We start from the raw sequence: 21,101 nt of genomic DNA, 5'->3' as shown, positions 1-21,101 counted from the left end.
GAAACTGATGGGCACTGATTGGCAGCACTGGTGGGCACTGATGAGGCAACAGTGGCTCTCCGTGTGCGGCACCGATGTCCTGTTTACACAAGCTGGTAATTGTCTTTTTTTCCCCCTTCTCATGCTGACAGCGGGAGGAGAAAAATAAAGCCTTTTACCGGCTTCTGTTTACGTCACGTGATCAGCTGTCATTGGCTGGCAGCTGATCATGTGGTAAGGGGTCAAGGAGGTTAATGTGTTATTTTTGTCACAATGCCTGAAATAATCTTTTTTATCAGAGCAGCACAAACAGAAGAGGAGGAGTCACTGCTCTTTTGTGTATAAATCACAGCTTGAGCTTTAGAGCTCTATAAACTACAGGCTTTTTCCAGCAAAGCAGATCAAATGAAAATCTGCATAATTAGTGAAAAGGAACTGAGAGCTCCACCTACACCCTGAAATTTAGAATGTCAGTGACATTGTATTTACCTAAATAAAAAAAATAAAAAGCTATTCTTTTATCTAGACCATATAAGTAAAGAGAATATACTAAATACATAACAATTACACTAGCCTTTTAACCCCATCCCACTGAGTGTACAAGGGTCTTTATCCATGGGGTCACATACAGTGGGGACAGAAAGTATTCAGACCCCCTTACATTTTTTCACTCTTTGTTATATTGCAGCCATTTGCTAAAATCATTTCAGTTCATTTTTTTGCTCATTAATGTACATACAGCACCCCGTATTGACAGAAAAACACAGAATTGTTGACATTTTTGCAGATTTATTAAAAAAGAAAAACTGAAATATCACATGGTCCTAAGTATTCAGACCCTTTGCTCAGTATTTAGTAGAAGCCCCTTTTGATCTAATACAGCCATGAGTCTTTTTGGGAAAGATGCAACAAGTTTTTCACACCTGGATTTGGGGATCCTCTGCCATTCCTCCTTGCAGATCCTCTCCAGTTCTGTCAGGTTGGATGGTAAACGTTGGTGGACAGCCATTTTTAGGTCTCTGCAGAGATGCTCAATTGGGTTTAAGTCAGGGCTCTGGCTGGGCCATTCAAGAACAGTCACGGAGTTGTTGTGAAGCCACTCCTTCGTTATTTTAGCTGTGTGCTTAGGGTCATTGTCTTGTTGGAAGGTAAACCTTCAGCCCAGTCTGAGGTCCTGAGCACTCTGGAGAAGGTTTTCGTCCAGAATATCCCTGTACTTGGCCACATTCATCTTTCCCTCGTTTGCAACCAGTCGTCCTGTCCCTGAAGCTGAAAAACACACCCACAGCATGATGCTGCCACCACCATGCTTCACTGTTGGGACTGTATTGGACAAGTGATGAGCAGTGCCTGGTTTTCTCCACACATACCACTTAGAATTACAGCCAAAACATTCTATCTTGGTCTCATCAGACCAAAGAAACATATCTCATCATCTTGGAGTCCTTCAGGTGTTTTTTAGCAAACTCCATGCGGGCTTTCATGTGTCTTGCACTGAGGAGAGGTTTCCATCGAGCCACTCTGCCATAAAGCGCCGACTGGTGGAGGGCTGCAGTGATGGTTGACTTTCTACAACTTTCTCCCATCTCCCAACTGCATCTCTGGAGCTCAGCCACAGTGATCTTTGGGTTCTTCTTTACCTCTCTCACCAAGGCTCTTCTCTCCCGATAGCTCAGTTTGGCCGGACAGCCAGCTCTAGGAAGGCTTCTGGTCATCCCAAACGTCTTCCATTTAAGGATTATGGAGGCCACTGTGCTCTTAGGAACCTTAAGTGCAGCAGAATTTTTTTTGTAACCTTGGCCAGATCTGTGCCTTGCCACAATTCTGTCTCTGAGCTCTTCAGGCAGGTCCTTTGACCTCATGATTCTCATTTGCTCTGACATGCACTGTGAGCTGTAAGGTCTTATATAGACAGGTGTGCGGCTTTCCTAATCAAGTCCAATCAGTATAATCAAACACAGCTGGACTCAAATGAAGGTGTAGAACCATCTCAAGGATGATCAGAAGAAATGGACAGCACCTGAGTTATATATATGAGTGTCACAGCAAAGGGTCTGAATACTTAGGACCATGTGATATTTCAGTTTTTCTTTTTTAATAAATATGCAAAAATGTCAACAATTCTGTGTTTTTCTGTCAATATGGGGTGCTGTGTGTACATTAATGAGGAAAAAAAATTAACTTAAATGATTTTAGCAAATGGCTGCAATATAGCAAAGAGTGAAAAATTTAAGGGGGTCTGAATACTTTCCGTCCTCACTGTATATACGCTACAATGCTGCATAGCGCACTCCCAGCAAAATAAACAATCTGTCATGGACAGCTCTGGGTCTCATCGGAAACTAGAAAGACTGGTTCCTGATCACCTGATCACTGTACCAGCCTGTGATTGGTTATCACAGTGAACAGGGACTGTACAGCTCTCCCCTGTGTATTTTTCTCCTCTTGAATGGAGAAAAAGATACATTGTATTTTTTTTCTCCTTGCTAGATGAGAAAATTGTAAATAAAAATAAAGTGTGTGTATAAAATATTAATAAAAAATAAAGATAAAATAGCTAGATCAGTGTTTGATCAAGCTCAGTGTCAAGGATACCTTAGGGTCAAAGGTCATGCTCAGAGTCAAAATTTAGGAGCAAAGATCAGGTTCAGTGTATTTTAGGTAGGATTAAAACATGCAGATATATATATATACAGTGTGGATGGAAAGTATTCAGACCCCCTTAAATTTTTCACTCTTTGTTATTTAGCAGCCATTTGCTAAAATCAAGTTCATTTTTTCCTCATTAATGTACACACAGCACCCCATATTGACAGAAAAACAGAGAATTGTTGACATTTTTGCAGATTTATTAAAAAAGAAAAACTGAAATATCACATGGTCCTAAGTATTCAGACCCTTTGCTTTGACACTCATATATATAACTCAGGTGCTGTCCATTTCTTCTGATCATCCTTGAGATGGTTCTACACCTACATTTGAGTCCAGCTGTGTTTGATTATACTGATTGGACTTGATTAGGAAAGCCACACACCTGTCTATATAAGACCTTACAGCTCATTTGTCAGAGCAAATGAGAATCATGAGGTCAAAGGACCTGCCTGAAGAGCTCAGAGACAGAATTGTGGCAAGGCACAGATCTGGCCAAGGTTACAAAAAAAATTCTGCTGCACTTAAGGTTCCTAAGAGCACAGTGGCCTCCATAATCCTTAAAGCGGAGGTTCACACAAAAATTGAACCTCCGCTTTTCGGAACCCTCCCCCCCTCCGTTGTCACATTTGGCACCTTTCAGGGGGGAGGGGGGTGCAGATACCCCCCAATCACTTCCTGATTCCCTTACAGAGAATGGCGGCGGCAGCACCTGACGACCGAGGGACGATTCGGTCTCGGGTGCTGACATCGCTGGACCTGGGACAGGTGAGTGTCCTTATTTTAAAAGTCAGCAGCTGCAGTATTTGTAGCTGCTGACTTTTATTTTTTTTTTTTCGCGGGACTCCCTCTTTAAATGGAAGTTATTTGGGACGACCAGAACCCTTCCTAGAGCTGGCCGTCCGGCCAAACTGAACTATCGGGGGAGAAGAGCCTTGGTGAGAGAGGTAAACAAGAACCCAAAGTTCACTGTGGCTGAGCTCCAGAGATGCAGTCGGGAGATGGGAGAAAGTTGTAGAAAGTCAACCATCACTGCAGCCCTCCACCAGTCAGGGCTTTATAGCAGAGTGGCCCGACGGAAGCCTCTCCTCAGTGCAAGACACATGAAAGCCCGCATGGAGTTTGCTAAAAAACATCCGAAGGACTCCAAGATGGTGAGAAATAAGATTCTCTGGTCTGATGAGACCAAGATAGAACTTTTTGGCCTTAATTCTAAGCTGCAGGGACAGGGCGACTGGTTGCAATCGAGGGAAAGATGAATGCGGCCAAGTACAGGGATATTCTGGACGAAAACCTTCTCCAGAGTGCTCAGGACCTCAGACTGGGCCGAAGGTTTACCTTCCAACAAGACAATGACCCTAAGCACACAGCTAAAATATAACGAAGGAGTGGCTTCACAACAACTCCGTGACTGTTCTTGAATGGCCCAGCCAGAGCCCTGACTTAAACCCAATTGAGTATCTCTGGAGAGACCTAAAAATGGCCGTCCACCAACGTTTACCATCCAACCTGACAGAACTGGAGAGGATCTGCAAGGAGGAATGGCAGAGGATCCCCAAATCCAGGTGTGAAAAACTTGTTGCATCTTTCCCAAAAAGACTCATGGCTGTATTAGATCAAAAGGGTGCTTCTACTAAATACTGAGCAAAGGGTCTGAATACTTAGGACCATGTGATATTACAGTTTTTCTTTTTTAATAAATCTGCAAAAATGTCAACAATTCTGTGTTTTTCTGTCAATATGGGGTGCTGTGTGTACATTGATGAGGAAAAAAAATGAACTGAAATGATTAGCAAATGGCTGCAATATAACAAAGAGTGAAAAATTTAAGGGGGTCTGAATACTTTCCGTCCCCACTGTATGTATATATATATATATATATATATATATATATATATATATATATATATATATATATATATATATTATTCCCTTACATCAGAGTCCCCAGAGAGCCCCCCCCCACTTACATCAGGGTCCCCATAGAGGCCCCCCTTTCATCAGGGTCCCACCAGAGCCTCCCTACTTACATCAGGGTCTCCAGAGCCCCCCTCATTACATCGGGGTCCCCAGTGAGCCCCAGGGCTCAGAAGTGTACTACATACAGAATGCAGGGCTCAGCTGTGCCCATCTATGCAGCGTCACCAGTGCCCAGCAATGCAGCCTCACCAGTGCCCAGCAATTCGGCCTCACCAGTGCCCAGCAATGCAGCCTCACCAGTGCCCAAGAATGCAGCCTCGCCTGTACCCAGGAATGCAGCCTCACCAGTGCCAAGGAATTCAGCTTTACCTGTGCCCACATCTCAGCCTCACCTGTGCCCAATAATGCAGCCTTACCAGTGCCCTGGAATGCAGCCTCACCTGTGCCCAGCAACTGCCCTGGTCACCCAAGAGACTTGGGGCTATGGGCCCCAGATTCTGGGCTATAGCCCCAGAAGCCACCCCCTAGCGACACCATTGGGTAGAATTAAAAAGCAAAATGCGCACTATTGTTTCTGAGCCATACTGTGAGTACAAACAACAAATAACATACACATATTTGGTAGCTCTGTGATCACCAGCAGCAGGAGAATTTTTTATTGGGTAGTTCTTTGGTGGAAGGTCGTGGTATTGGCAAGAAGTAATACAGCTAAATTAAAAAATATATATTTTTTTTACTATTTTGGGACAGTTTTTCTTTTCCATTTACCACCAAATAAACGCCTAATATTTCCTGAAATAACAAGGTATAATTCACCTGGATACACTAATTAATTGTGATGATATGTAAAATTTTACTAACACATGTCAAAGTTGCTGCGTTCAGACATAAGGATTTGTTTTACTTTTGTTATAAAGGGGTTAAGTGTTTTTGCATATAATTAATCCCTATAAGAATATCTATTCCAATATTGACACATTGTCATGTTTGTCATTAACATCTCTGGTGGTAATCCCGAGTGTTACTCGGGGCAAATTTTCATTACCAAAAGCAGTAACCCCGAGCCACACTTTGGATTGTTACTTACCTTGTCCCCAGGATCCTGCGATGTCCTCCCGCTGTGTCCTCCGCCCGATGTACTGTGTGCCGGGCTCCGTTCCCAGCGATAGTAAATTAGAATCACTTGCAGGATTGAGAAAAAGTAATTAGTGGGGAAATTGGTCATCAGACACTGAAAGTAACGACAGCGACAATTCTGCAACTGAGCAAATTTCAGTGTTTTTGATTTGATTACTTTATTGAATACATTTTATTATTATATTATTATTTGTTATAATTATTTATAGTTATTTATTATATTAGAATTTATGATTTAGTGTTTCAAACTTTATCATACCTGAGATGTCTACTAGACTATTGTTTGGACAGATTTAAATTATTCCTAAGAGCCCTTGCACACTGGGGCGGGGGGCGGCGTTTTACCGTCGGTATGCGGCCGCTAGCGGGGCGGTTTTACCCCCTGCTAGCGGCCGAGAAAGGGTTAAATACTACCGCAAAGCACCTCTGCAGAGGCGCTTTGCCGGTGGTATAGCCGCGCCGTCCCATTGATTTCAATGGGCAGGAGCGGTATACACACCGCTCCTTCACCGCTCCGAAGATGCTGCTGGCAGGACTTTTTTTACCGTCCTGCCAGCGCATCGCTCCAGTGTGCAAGCCCTCGGGGCTTGCACACTGGAATGAAAGCAGCGGCACTTTCGGGGCGGTTTGCAGGCGCTATTATTAGCGCAATAGTGCCTGCAAACCACCCCAGTGTGCAAGGGCTCTAAGAATTAGAGGCCTACAATATAAAACTCCAAATTTCCATGCAAAACAATGTACTGCTTTGAGACACAAAAATCTGCCATAATCATAAAGCCAGGGAGGTTAAGCAACAAGATAAGAAATGTCACACTATTACCTTTGTTGTAAAAGATGATCTCTTCTGGAGACTTCAGAGCGCTATGTTCTACGGTAGCTTTAAAATATCTGTCCTTTATCTCGAGCAACACATATGATACGTCACATTTACTGAGGATTTTGAAGCTGCCATCGCTGTTCTCAGTTGTAGTGGTCGTGATATTTTTGTCTTTAATCGTTTTGTATGGCCCATGTTCATTGCTAGCTTCCTCCCAGGTCAACACAAGATCCTCCGTGTAAAGTCTGTCCACTTCCAGTACAATAATGTTATCATCCTGTACATTACTCTGTATAACCGGGATTCCTAAAAGGTTTAATTTTGAGATCAATGATCATATAATTTATCTTGCTAATGCACATTGATATTCTCACTAATTATATATAAAAATACAATTTTAGGCATTAAAGTGGTTGTTTAGCCACTGTACAACAAACAGTCCATCCCCTCTGTTAGCTATCATTTTCTATCCCAGTGTCTGTGCAGCAAAAATAAAAAGAAGCTGATTATACCTTCTATCAGAACGTCTCCCGGTGCTCATGTGACTCCTCGGCTCTCTCCTCTGCCCGGTTGACAGCTATAGTGGGCGGGGCCGAGTACTGCTTCTGATGTCAGCCGGGGAGGAGAGAGAAGAGAGCCCAGGAGTCAAGTGAGCCTTGGTAGATGCTCTGATAGAAGGTATAATCTGCTTTTTTTTGCAGCACAGACACTGAGATAGATAATGATAGCTAACAGAGGGGATAGGATGTTTGTAGTAAAGTTATGATAGCAGCAGGAAGAGGTGGGGGGGGGAGCATAGTGGCACAGACTAGCTGACAGACAGGAAGGGAAGGGGAGAGAGGACAGAGAAGTGCTATGGATGACGGAGGTACGTAAACTGACCACGGTGTCAGGGCTCAGCAGCCATAATAAACCGTGATCAGTTTACAGGGGAGGGTATAGCCAGGCAGGATCAGCCAGGTTTTTTAGGTGATAGAAGGGGCCAAATTATACAGCAAAAGCACTGTGCTGTTATGCATGCTGTAAGGGAACAGTATCTGTTTTTGTTTGGGGGGGTTACAAACACTTTAAGGAATCTATCACATGAGGGCCAAAAACATTTTTTAGACATTCAGGCATTTTTTAAATGATCTGAATGCAGCATGTTGCTATCAATGGGCCTGTACACACAGGCACATAAATATCAGTAAACGTGTGCTATGTTAAGATCAGTAAAATGTTTTTTTTTTTAAATGTAGTATTTTGTGCACTTAACCACTTCAGCCTGCGGAAGAATTAACCCCCTTCCTGACCAGGCCATTTTTTGCAATACGGCACTGCGTCGCTTTAACTGACAATTGTGCAGTCGTGCGACGCTGTACCCAAACAAAATTTATGACCTTTTTTCCCCACAAATAGAGCTTTCCTTTGGTGGTATTTGATCACCTCTGCCGTTTTTTATTCTTTTGCGCTATGAACAAAAAAAGCGACAATTTAAAAAAAAAACACAATATTCTGTACTTTTTGCTATAATAAACATCCAAAAAAAAACAAAACAAATGTCTTCCTCAGTTTAGGCCGATATATATTCTTCTACATTCTTTTGGTAAAAAAAATCGTAATAAGCATATATTTAAAGGTTTGCGCAAAAGTTATAGCGTCTACAAAATAGGGATAGATTTATTGTGTTTTTATTTTATTTTTTTTTTAACTAGTAATGGCGGTGATCTGTGATTTTTATTGGGACTGCAACATTGCGACGGACACATCGGACACTTTTGACACTTTTTGGGACCAGTGAAATTTATACAGCAATCAGAGCAAAAAATAGCCACTGATTACTGTATAAATGTCACTGACAGGGAAGGGGTTAACACTAGGGGGCGATCAAGTGGTTAAATGTTTTCCTTAGATGTGTTCTAATGCCCCGTACACACGAGCGGAATTTCCGTCAAAAAAAGTGTGATGGGAGCCTTTGGTCGGATATTCCGACCGTGTGTATGCTCCATCCAACTATTTGTGTCTGAATTCCAGCCAGCAAAAGACTGAGAGCAGGTTCTCTATTTTTCGGTCGGAAAAAGTTCCTATCCGAAAATGCGTTCGTCTGTATGCAATTCGGACGCGTAAAAAATCACGCATGCTCGGAAACAATTAGACGCATGCTTGGAAGCATTGAACTGTATTTTCTCGGCTCGTCGTAGTGTTGTACGTCACCACGTTCTTGATGGTTGAAAGTTCAGAGAACTTTTGTGTGACCGTGTGTATGCAAGGCAAGCTTGAGCGAAATTCCGTCAGAAAAACCATCCATGTTTTTTCTGACGGAAATTCTGATCATGTGTACAGGGCATAACTGTTGAGGGGAATGTGGCTGACTAGAGGAGAGAGATCTTTGTTCCTACTTACACACTAAGGGGACCCCCCAGGCATGATATTTAAGGGATTTTTTCATTTTCATTGTTGCACTTTAAGCATCATTAAAATCACTGCCACTGAAAAAAACGATTGTTTAAAAAAGAAAAAAAAAGGTTTTATTGATACATGTCCACCAGGGCAGTACCCAGACCCCCATACCCTTTTTATGCACTTGCATATAAGCCTTCAAAATGGGCACTTTTGATTTTTTTGCTGTTCAGCTCCCATAGACTTCAATCGGGTTCGCTGTTCGGGTTAGAACATTTCCCCTGTTTGGGAGTTCTACTGCGAACCGAAAAGGGGGGTGTCTGGCCCATCCCTGTTAAGGAGCATGTGATAATTACCACCAGGGTTTAGCTGGCGGTATCACATGCGGTATTCGTCAAAAAAACTGCCTGGGGGTTGTGGGACCCTCAGGCTGTTTTTTGACAAATAGCTGGTTGCTAAGCAGCAGACCGAGAAGCCGGCCGTTGCATCCTTAACAAACAATGATTCATCAGCTGTCAGCGGGCTTCCCCGCTGACAGCTGATTGTAAAAAAGAAGCTAAAAAAAGTATGAAAGAGAAACAGCGTGGGATCCCCCCAGTCCATACCAGGCCACGTCAATATTTAAGAATAAAACGTTTTGGCCCCCCCCCCAAAATCCATACCAGATCCCTATCCGGGCATGCAGCCTGGCAGTTCAGGAAAGGGGGGGACGAATGAGCGCCCCCTCCCTCCTGAACCATACCAGGCCACATGCCCTCAACATGGGGGGGTGGGTGCTTTGCGGCAGGGGGGCTCTGCCCCTCTCACTCCAAAGCACCTTGTCCCCATGTTGATGGGGACAAGGGACTCATCCCCACAACCATGGCCAGTGGTTGTGGGGGTATGCGGTAGGGTGCTAAATGGAACCTGAATTCCCCCTTTAAGAAGGGTGCCCCCAGATCCCACCCCCCCCCCCCCCATGTGAATGAGTGTCAGGTACATCGTACCCCTACCCATTCACCAAAAAAAGTGTCACAAGGTAATAAAAACACACACACAGTTTTTGACAATTCTTTTATTAAAAAAATAAATAAATGAAACATAGGGGTTAATTTACTAAAGACAAATAGACTGTGCACTTTTCAAAGTGCAGTTGCCCTCCGCAAGAGCAGAGTTTAGTAAATGAGCAGAAGCTCTGCTGACTTCCATCATCCAATCAACTGCAAGCAAAAATGCAGTTTTTAAAATTTTCCTTGCATGTGATTGGGTACTCTTTAAAAAATGAAGGCTTACCTCATTTACTAAGCTCTGGAGCAACGGCACTTGCAGAGAGCAACTGCATTTTGCAAAGTGCACAGTCTATTTGCCCTTAGTAAATAAACCCCATAGTGTCCCCAGATGTAAATCCATCGTCAATCACGCCGCCCGCCGCACCCGAAAAAGACAAAGAAAAAACAAAGAGCCCCCCCCTGTCCCAAAGCACCCAACTCCCCATGTTGAGGGCACGTGGCCTGGTATGGTTCGGGGGGGGGGGGGGTCCAATGTTGGCCGTTTTTTTTTTTTTCATACTTTTTAATTGTCGGCTTTATTTTTTTACAATCAGCTGTGAGCGGGGAAACCCACTGACAGCTGATAAATCATTGGTTGTTAAGGACACGGCTGGCTTCCCGGCCCGCTTCCTGGCAGCCAGCTCAATGCGCTAATTACTGCTAAATCAAACAAATACCGAATTCAGTATTGAACTCCAAATTCTTAGTGAATGCACTTGCACAATTGTTACTGCATTGTACCACATATTATTAGCCGTTATTTAATTCTTAGTAAATCAACCCCTTTGTATCATAAGAATTAGTCTACCCCACACCTGCTATGTGGGTGGTGTTATGAAATTTACCTGCCACGTTTAGCTCTCCTGTGCATTTTTCCAGATAGGTATCCATACTGGGGTGTTTCACCCGGCAAATGAACTCTGACCCCTGCTCTGTTTTGGCTGATATGGATACAATGAGACTTGCGGTACAGAAGTATTTCCTATCAAGGTCCTGTGTAACTTCCATTTCTAGAATCTTATATTTATCATCAGAAGACAATTCATACAGATCCGGCCTATCTGCGTCTCTCCGTAACCACTTCACCTCCAGATTGTTGGGGAAATACCTCCGGATCTCACACTGCAGCTTGGCTTCTCTTCCGTGTACTAAGGATGGGACTATGATGTCATCCAACTGTGGACACGAATCTGCAAGACATAAAAAGTTAACATTTGATCAGTTTTGTATTTCTGAATTTAGCTTGAAGTGGCTGACAGGCTTGGTTCACATATATGAGAACTGGATGCGTTTGGAACCGAATACAATTCTCATGACATGTGACCTGGCAGCCTTCTCTATAGAGCCGGTTCACATATTTATTTCAGGTACATATGTGTGGGCATTGCCATTTTTAAGAGTCCTGTACAATTTTAGGTCCGGTTCAGGTGCGATTTCAAGTGTCACTTAACAAATTCGCACCTGAGCTGGTGAACAAAAACTGCACCGGACTCCTTTGAAAAATCGCAATGAAACATAACCGGACATACACTATATTACCAAAAGTATTGGGACGCCGACCTTTACACGCACATAAACTTTAATGTCATCCCAGTCCAATGCCCCGTACACACGGTCGGACTTTGTCCTAGGATTTTTTCCGACGGATGTTGGCTCAAACTTGTCTTGCATACACACGGTCACACAAAGATGTCGGAAAATCCGATCATTCTGAACGCGGTGACGTAAAACACTTATGTCGGGACTATAAACGGGGCAGTGGCCAATAGCTTTAATCTCTTTATTTATTCTGAGCATGCGTGGCACTTTGTGCGTCGGATTTGTGTACACACGATCGGAAATTCCGACAACGGATTTTGTTGTCGGAAAATTTTATATCCTGCTCTCAAACTTTGTGTGTCGGAAAATCCGATGGAAAATGTGTGATGGAGCCTACACACGGTCGGAATTTCCGACAACAAGGTCCTATCACAAATTTTCGGTCGGAAAATCCGACCGTGTGTACGGGGCATTACTTCGTAGAGTTCAATATTGAGTTGGCCCACCCTTTGAAGCTATAACGGCTTCATCTCTTCTGAGAAGGCTGTCCACAAGGTTAAGGCTGGGTTCACACTGCTGTATGGAGCGGCTCACGGCAGGGGTCTGCTCTGTCCCTGTTCACAGTTTCAGGTCTGATTTTGGTCCAAATTTTTGGATGAATTCAGACCTGAAACAGACCAGAAGACACACAGGGCTGCTGTGCAATTCGCTCTGGAGCCGCTCCATTGAGAGCCTGTCACAATCTCCTGACATGCAAAATGTATGCTGGGAGACCCACATCCAATTCGCAATAGTGTGAACCGAGCCTTAGGAGTGTGTCTATGGGAATGTTTGACCATTCTTCCAGAAGCGCATATGTGAGGTCAGGCACTGATGTTGGACGAGGAGGCCTGGCTCACAGTCTCCGCTCTAATTCATCCCAAAGGTGTTCTATCGGGTTGAGGTCAGGACTCTGTGCAGGCCAGTCAAGTTCCTCCACCCAAACCTCGCTCATCCATGTCTTTATGGACCTTGCTTTGTGCACTGGTCCAAATCATTTGGTGAAGGGGGGATTATGGTGTGAGGTTGTTTTTCAGGGGTTGGGCTTGGCCTCTTAGTTCCAGTGAAGGGAACTCTTAAGGCGTCAGCATACCAAGACATTTTGGACAATTTCATGTTCCCAACTTTGTGGGAACAGTTTGGGGATGGCCCCTTCCTGTACCAACATGACTGCACACCAGTGCACACAGCAAGGTCCATAAAGACATGGATGAGTGAGTTTGGGGTGGAGGAACTTGACTGGCCTGTACAAAGTCCTGACCTCAACCTGATAGAACAACTTTGGGATGAATTAGAGTGGAGACTGTGAGCCAGGCCTTCTCATCCAACATCCATGCCTGACCTCACAAATGCACTTCTGGAAGAATGGTCAAACATTCCCATAGACACACTCCTAAACCTTGTGGACAGCCTTCCCAGAAGAGTTGAAATTGTTATAGCTGCAAAGGGTGGGCCAACTCAATATTGAACCCTACAGACTAAGACCGGGGTGTCATTAAAGTTCATGTATGTGTAAAGGCAGGTGTCACAATACTTTTGACAATATAGTGTATATGAACTCAGACTAAAGTTTATTTTTTCCCATTTTGGATAGAATAAGGGAGGGATATAACCCCTGTCAGTTTTCTTTTTTTTGCCATTTGTTCTGTTCTGTTGGGGAGATTTCACTTCACTTCTATTCCCATGGCCAAAACAGGAAGTGAGAGGAATCCCCCCCCCCCAAAGTGAGGGAATCCCTGGAACTAGTGTCCCCATTGCAAGATTTACCATCTATTTCTTTTCGGTGACAACCCAAAATTTGGGATTTTCTTTCATTCCCGGTGATAACAGTAAACAGGTCAAATAGAGAGGATGGATCTTCCTAACAGGAGAACAGACAGCAATACAAACCTCAGAGCCTAAACCAAAAGAAGGAACACCAGACCAAATTCATAAAGCAACCAAAACAGCTTTAATGATTCACAAAGCAGCCAACACATTTCATGGCAAAACACGCTCCGCACCCTTCATCAGGGCTCAGTAATGTTTGCAAAGGTTTGAATGGACTCAGAGAAGCAGATGCAGAGAGAAGCTTGAAAGGTATAAAGAAACAAACAAAAAAATGTAGTGTATACAATTGTGTACATATTGTAATTGAATGTTATTACAATGACCTTTCCTTTTCAATCTGGAGCTCTGTAATTTTCTGTAAAATGCAATATGGACTCTGGCAGACCCTGCAATTTTCCTCATTAGAGCCCTGCAGGTGCAGCAGCGGACTGATAATTATAAATGCACTCCTATACAGAAGAAATAGCTATTTGTCGATGTTCATGTGCATAGTAGCACATGGTCACAGACAAACAAATAGCTATTTCTTCAGAATAACAAAAGGTGCCAGTTTTATTCAATTATCCTGTAAGTGTCTTTTTAGCTGGGTTTTTTAATACATTTTAAAACAGAGTGCACTATGTATCCTGTGTTTGTGATTGCATGATATTGGAGCGATATCCCAGAAGTGGAAGAGTGTCTAAGGAGCGGGGATCTATATAGGACAGATCAATTCTTTAAACCACTGGAATCACTCGGGAGGTTGTTGAAGCAAAAGAGGGCAGAACAGCTGATTGATTGTGGATAAGAGGGACCGTAGAGGAGTGGGAGTAAAGATTTATATCTGAGTCTGTCTGACTCATTGTTGAGGTGAGCAGGTATAACAGCTGGTGAAGGTGTGTAGCATTGTCTATAGAGGAGCACGGTGGTGAATGATATCAATGGATGTTCACAGCAATCAAGAAGTCACACAAATATATTCACATTAGAACTTTATTCAATGGGAGATTGTGATGATCGTATTGTTTGATTTATATTGATGCGCTGCACTATATATATATATATATATATATATATATATATATATATCTCAATTCTTTGATGAATCCGCTAGGAGTGTACAGTAACTGCGGTAGTTTGATATACTTATGCACAGGATTGTATATATTTGTTACTTGCTATTGTGCACATAGCACTTTAGTGAGAATTAGAGATCGGTTCACACAGGGGCAGCCTGACTTGCAGCGTGACTCTGTAAGGCGACCTGCACACTACTTCAGCATCGACTTGCAAAATGACTTCTGTATAGAAGTCAATGCAAGTCGCCCATAAGTCGTCCCGAAGTAGTACAGGAACCTTTTTCTAAGTCGGAGCGACTTGAGTCGTTCCTATTAGAACGGTTCCATAGTACAGAACGGAGCGCGACTTGTCAGGCGGCTAAGTCACCTGACAAGTTGCCCCTGTGTGAACCGAGTCTTAGGGGTGGCGCTGATTGTCACATATACACAGACTATATATAGTAAAGTAAATTTAGTAATAGTAAAACAAAAGACACCCAAACACCAGCAAACAGGTAACAGAAAATGTGAGGATATACAGTAAGGAACTAATGTCGGTATACAGTAACTATGAAAAATATATACAAAACAGGGAACACAGAAAAGCAGGGGAAAACTAGAGGTGCAGGGAGCAGAAGGCAGGGGGAACCAAAACTGGGATCGGGAACAAGTGGGTGCAGGCACAAGATCAGGATCAATGGAAAAAAGAATCTGGCAGCAGCAAAACACTGGAGCGAGAGGCACTAGTAACAGAGGATCTAAATACCCTCCCAACAGCCAGCATTAGGTGAAAATTGATCACTGGGATCTGCTGGCTGCTGGGAGACACCTGCTGATGGACACTGGGACTACAACCTTCTGCTCTGGGAAGCACAGTGCCACCAGCAGGTGATTCAGGTCCTGACAGGTTTCTTCTTTGGTTTAAGCCCTGAGGGAATTTCCTAGGTTTCCATTGGAGGGTAGCTCTGGTTGCATGTGAGTTACTTAAGCAGAGCTAGTGAGCTGATTGAATGATTGTTGTCCTCCCCTCTACTACTCTGTATCAATAAGCATTGAAATCCCAGCACCTCTAGAATGTAACCCATTAAGAAATTAAAAACTTGACAGTGGTTCTGAACCCCTTTCAAACCTAAAAAAAATGTTTTGCATTTAGATATACTTTAACTTACACATTAACATAATCAAATGCCTTTAATCAGGTATGTATATGTTACTGAAACCTGGCAACCAGTGGACCTAGGGTGTGTTACAAAAAAACATTTAACAAGGTTCACCACTGACAAAGGATTACCAGAGCTCAGTGGCTTTTTTAAAGAGACATCACAGCACAAGTTATTCCCTTTCAGACTCTCTGCGTAATTGCTCTGGTTGTGTGAATCATCAACCACAAATAAACATGGGCTATCCAATGTGACATGATATTTATTTCTTAATACAAATTGTTGAAACCGTTTATTTTTATTTTTTGGTAGCTGGCAAGTGTGCTGGCGAACGTTTGTATTCTGCTTGTTCTTTGAACTGCCCTGTGGTTGCGCACCTTACGTTTAACCACTTGCCGACCGGCGCACGCCGATGTACGTCTAAAGTTTGGCGGCGGATATTGTTGTTATGGCAGCAGCTAGCTGCCATAACCCCGGTATCCCCATTTTTGTGCGGCGGTCGGCTTTCAGATAAAAGTGGTCTCCGCGGCGGATTCACCGCAAGATCACTTTTATTGGTGGCTCAAGAGGGGCCCCGGAGCCATCGGTAGCGGCGGAGGCGATCGCATCTGTCTCCCTGCTGTGCCTGTAGACGAGTGAGGCTAAGATGGCGCCCACTCGTCTCCATGACACTGCTGGGTGGAAGCGACGTCAAAACGTCACTTCCGCCCATACGTCTTAAAGGCACATTTTTTTCAATGTCATTTTTTTAAATTACTTTTTTTTTTAGATTGCATTTTAGTGTAAATATGAGATCTGAGGTCTTTTGACGTCCTGTCATGCATTTTCTATTACAAGGGATGTTTACATTCCTTGTAACAGGAATAGAAGTGACACTTTTTTTTTTCAACAGTGTAAAAATAAATAAAATCATGTAAAATAAATAATAAAAATAAAAATTTCTTTTAAAAAAAACCCCCGTCCCGACGAGCTCGCGCGCAGAAGAGAACGCATACGTGAGTAGCGCCCGCATATAAAAACGGTGGTCAAACCACACATGTGAGGTATCACCGCAATCGGTAGAGCAAGAGCAATAATTCCAGCCCTAGACCTCCTCTGTAACGCAAAACATGCAACCTGTAGAATTTTTTAAACGTCGCCTATGGAGATTTTTGAGGGTAAAATTTTGACGCCATTTCACGAGTGGGCGCAATTTTGAAGCATGACATGTTGGGTATCAATTTACTCGGCGTAACATTATCTTTCACAGTATAAAAAAACTGGGCTAACTTTACTGTTGTCTTATTTTTTTATTCAAAAAAGTGAATTTTTTCCAAAAAAAGCGCGCTTGTAAGACCGCTGCGCAAATACGGTGTGAAAAAAGTATTGCAATGACCGCCATTTTATTCTCTAGGGTGTTAGAGAAAAAAAACAATATATAATGTTTGGGGGTTCTAAGTAATTTTCTAGCAAAAAAAAACTGTTTTAAACATGTAAACACCTACATTCCAAAACGAGGCTGGTCCTTAAGTGGTTAAAAGTAATATATTGTTTAGACCTTGTTTTGCTTTCTGGATTTAGTGCCAGGACACACTGGAGGTCCTCAGCTGTCCATGTTCTGTTTCAGGCTTCTGCTGTATCCCTGAACATTTTGGGGAGGATGGGCAACCCCCAGGCATACCTGGTCTCAATGTATTGTTTGCTATACATGTCCCAAGATGGGGACTCTTATAGATTGGTGTTATGGACTACACTTCACAGAGGGGCCTGGGCAAGAAGAAATTTGGAGATGTATGCAACTAAAATCTAATGTTTAAATGCAAATTGTTAAAACAATGAAAATTCAAATGCTTGGGGCCAAGCCGTAACCTTGAGCCATACACTTGGTTCACAGTTGCACAGTTGCAGTGCAGTATCCCATCTGAAATACTCCTTGGCTGAGAAAAAAAAACCTTCAGGAGGTAGGAGTATCGCCTTCTGAATGTCTGGCATTAGATGCTCTACTGCCCCCTGAAAAGTGATCTGAAGTGGATCATTTTTCAGAGGGGCAGTAGAGACTGACGGCTATGTAAAGTGGCCCTTCGTGTGTCAGGATTTTTTTGTATTGTGCTTGTTTTATGAAACATTCACAGAAAAAAAACACAATACAAAGATTTTCCAACATGCTAAGGGCTTGTTTAGATTGGCAATGTCTCTATCTCCACTTTCTGAAAAGTGATCCAGTTTTCACTTGTAGCACCCTGCCCTAAACTGGGGTTACTATCTAAATTTAGCCTTGCTGGGTAGTGGTCAGCCCAGACTGATTCATAGTGTATTTGTTCATTTGGTTGGAGCTGTGTTTTTTTTCTCTGCTGCCAGTAGGTGTCACTGGTACTTCTGGCTTGTGTGGGAATATTTGGGGTAGGTCATGTGATCTCTCTCATCACCCCAGGCTGCAGCCTGGGGAGGATGTATTAGGATCAGCTGAGAAATTAGGTCTAAAGTTTAGAGGCCTATGCATGTGCTTGGCGTGGAGGGAGCCTGCCTATCCAGAGTGCCCTGTTGCTTGGGGTCCCTATGTTCAGGGAGCCTTATAGAGAACAGGGAAGGTAATGTCTTGGGATGGAGTACCAGAGGTGACTCTGTTGCTTGAGGTCCTATAGAGAGTGAACTTGCATCAAGGCTGGGAAAGCATCGGAAGGATCACTAATGGTGTTGCTGCTGCTATAGAAGAGGGTACAGTTGCCATAGGGAATGGCTGCTACTTTCAAGAAGGTACTGGCTGCTGATTTCAGCCTAACGGCCCTTTTTCTGCACTGGATTCTATTGTTGTGCTATTGAGTCTGCAGGTCAGTACCAGGTGTTCTGAATTCTCTACCCCTTTCTCCCTGGAGTTTTGAGTGGGAATCAATAAACCCCTAAGAACTACACCCTGAGGCGAAATATCAGCCCTCCCTGTCTCTAGGGGTACCACCATGTCTGTGGGGGTCAGGTGGTCATTACACACTTTTTAAAGTAAGGTGAACTTTCTCTGTGCAAGTTATAAATTGATTGGATTGGTAGACATTTTCTTTTTTTTTTACATAGAATATATGTCCAAAAATAAATATAAAAACCTATTACCGGAATCTAAGCTCCATTTCACGCTCTTCTCTCTGGTTTTCCCATCACAGAGGAAGCTACAGGTGATTGTCATATTGCAGTTTCTTGACGCTGTTGGTGTGAAGGTAAGTGATGTAACGGCGTTGTATAATCCATCTCTCTGTGATTGGCCAGTTCTCACTTCGTAATCACTCAGTAACTGTTCACTTTCCTCATCGCTTGGGGCCCCATGATCTTCCACCGTCACCCTCTTTCCACTGTTCTCTAACACAGTCCATGTAGCCTGGATTTGCCTTGGGCAGTGGAAGGCCATACAATACATAGTTACCTTTTCTTCTCTTTCATTGGTCCATTCATCTGCTACACAAATATTGCTGAGCTGAAACCTCTGGAAGTCTAAAGAAAAAGATGGACATTGCATTTTCAATTGTTCTATAACAAAACTTGCCTGTTCAGAATATCTTTAAAGTGACACTTTGCTGGCAGCTCCTTCTCCAAACCCCTAACTTCCCGGACTGGAAACCATAGCCAAAAACTATTGGGTTTTTTCATTTATGTTACAAGAAACTTTTACTGGTCGAATGACCTTTGTTTGCTGTGTTATCGATCTACATTGATTATTTGTAAAAGTATGTATCAGAGAGCCCACAAATCCCTGCACATAGAGCCAGGAATAGGCACAGGAGTGCGCATGTTCATTCACATGCTTCACAGTGTGTGTGTTGATCAGTGTTAATTTTGACATCAAATTTCTATTTCGTTTTTTGTCATAGTCTTTTGACTAAAATGCCATTTTAGTATTTTAGTCATCTTAATTGTTTTAAGTTTAGTTTTATTTTAGTCGACTAAAATCTGCAGTACATTTTAATTGACTAAAATCATTTTAGTTGACTAAAGTCGAATGGGTTTAGTTAAATTGTAATGCGTTATTTAAGCATTTCTCTAGAATTTCTAAACTCATTATATACTCCTGGAATAAAAAAATCTTTTATCATGTTGTTATTTATGGAATTAAAAGTGGATGTAAACCTGATTCATGAAATTTGACCTAAGCACATATATCTGTAGTGTTTTCTTATCTCTCTCCAAAGCACTGAGTCCTGTGTGTTTCTACTGTTTCTTTGCTCTGTTATTAGCCTGAGAGCTTCTGACAACTCTGTCAACCAAGAATAAACCAGCCTGAAATTTGTGTCCATGGAGGTTGCTATAAATAGATTAGCAGAGAGCTTGCCTTGTCACAACACAGCTCTGCAAGTCTCTGCCTATGTGGGAGTGGAGGTGTGTGCCTTTCCTCCAATCAGCTGTCTTGGCTGTATGCCAAGAATCCACTCCTAGTGCTGAACAGGAAGAGAAAATCTCTAACATGATGTTCACTTCCTAACCACTTCAGCCCCGCTCACTGTATATATACGTCATTTTTTTGAAGATGGATATCTCGGTAACGGCAGCAGCTGCTGCCACAACCGAGATATCCATCTTTACAGTGAGCGATTCTGTACACGATAATGGTGGTCTCTGCGGCGGGTTCGCCGTGAGATCACCGTTATCGGCGGCGGGAGAGGTGCCACCCCCCCTCCCGCCGCTCTCCCGCACCCTCCGCCGCTTACCGGAGCCGTCGGTAGCGGCGGAGGCGATCGGGTCCTTTCCCTGCTGAGGTATGGAGACAAGTGAGGCCAAGATGGCGCCTACCCGTCTCCATACCATGTGATGGCCGGAGCGACGTCATTACGACGGCTCCGCCCACTCTCTTAAAGGCACAAATTTTTTTAGTGTCATTTTTTTAAACGACTTTTTTTTTTTTTTTTTTTTTTTTTTTTGCATTTTAGTGTAAATATGAGATCTGAGGACTTTTTGACCCCAGATCTCATATTTAAGAGGACCTGTCATGCTTTTTTCTATTACAAGGGATGTTTACATTCCTTGTAATAGGAATAAAAGTGATCCAAATTTTTTTTTTTTTAAAAAACAGTGAAAAAATAAATAAAATAAAATAAAATAAATAATAAAAAAAAAAAAAAAATTTTTTAAAGCGCCCTGTCCCGACGAGCTCGCACGCAGAAGCGAACGCATACGTGAGTAGCGCCCGCATATGAAAACGGTGGTCAAACCACACATGTGAGGTATCGCCGCGACCGGTAGAGTGAGAGCAATAATTCTAGCCCTAGACCTCCTCTGTAACGCAAAACATGCAATCTGTAGAATTTTTTAAACGTCGCCTATGGAGATTTTTAAGGGTAAAAGTTTGACGCTATTCCACGAGCGGGCGCAATTTTGAAGCGTGACATGTTGGGTATCAATTTACTTGGCGTAACATTATATTTCACAATATAAAAAAAAATTGGGCTAACTTTACTGTTGTCTTATTTTTTTTTTCAAAAAAGTGAATTTTTTCCAAAAAAAGTGCGCTTAGAAGACCGCTGCGCAAATACGGTGCAAAAAAAAGTATTGCAATGACCGCTATTGTATTCTCTAGGATGTTAGAAAAAAAACAATATATAATGTTTGGGGGTTCTAAGTAATTTTCTAG

At 42.8% G+C, this 21,101-nt stretch overlaps 1 gene segment (V, D, J or C); it reads right to left on the bottom strand.

Annotated features, from left to right (window-relative positions):
- The window catches only part of LOC141148557 (Ig mu chain C region-like), a 70,924-nt gene that overhangs the window by 7,332 nt on the left and 42,491 nt on the right, over positions 1-21,101 (bottom strand). Inside the window, 2 exon segments of the C gene segment in view lie at positions 6,506-6,808; positions 10,755-11,099. Coding sequence covers positions 6,506-6,808; positions 10,755-11,099 — 648 coding nt within the window.

This window comes from Aquarana catesbeiana, linkage group LG06 (genome assembly GCF_042186555.1).
Source record: "Aquarana catesbeiana isolate 2022-GZ linkage group LG06, ASM4218655v1, whole genome shotgun sequence".
NCBI lineage: Eukaryota > Metazoa > Chordata > Amphibia > Anura > Ranidae > Aquarana > Aquarana catesbeiana.
Note: the sequence above shows the minus strand (reverse complement) of the source record. Positions and strands in the feature narration are given on the sequence as shown.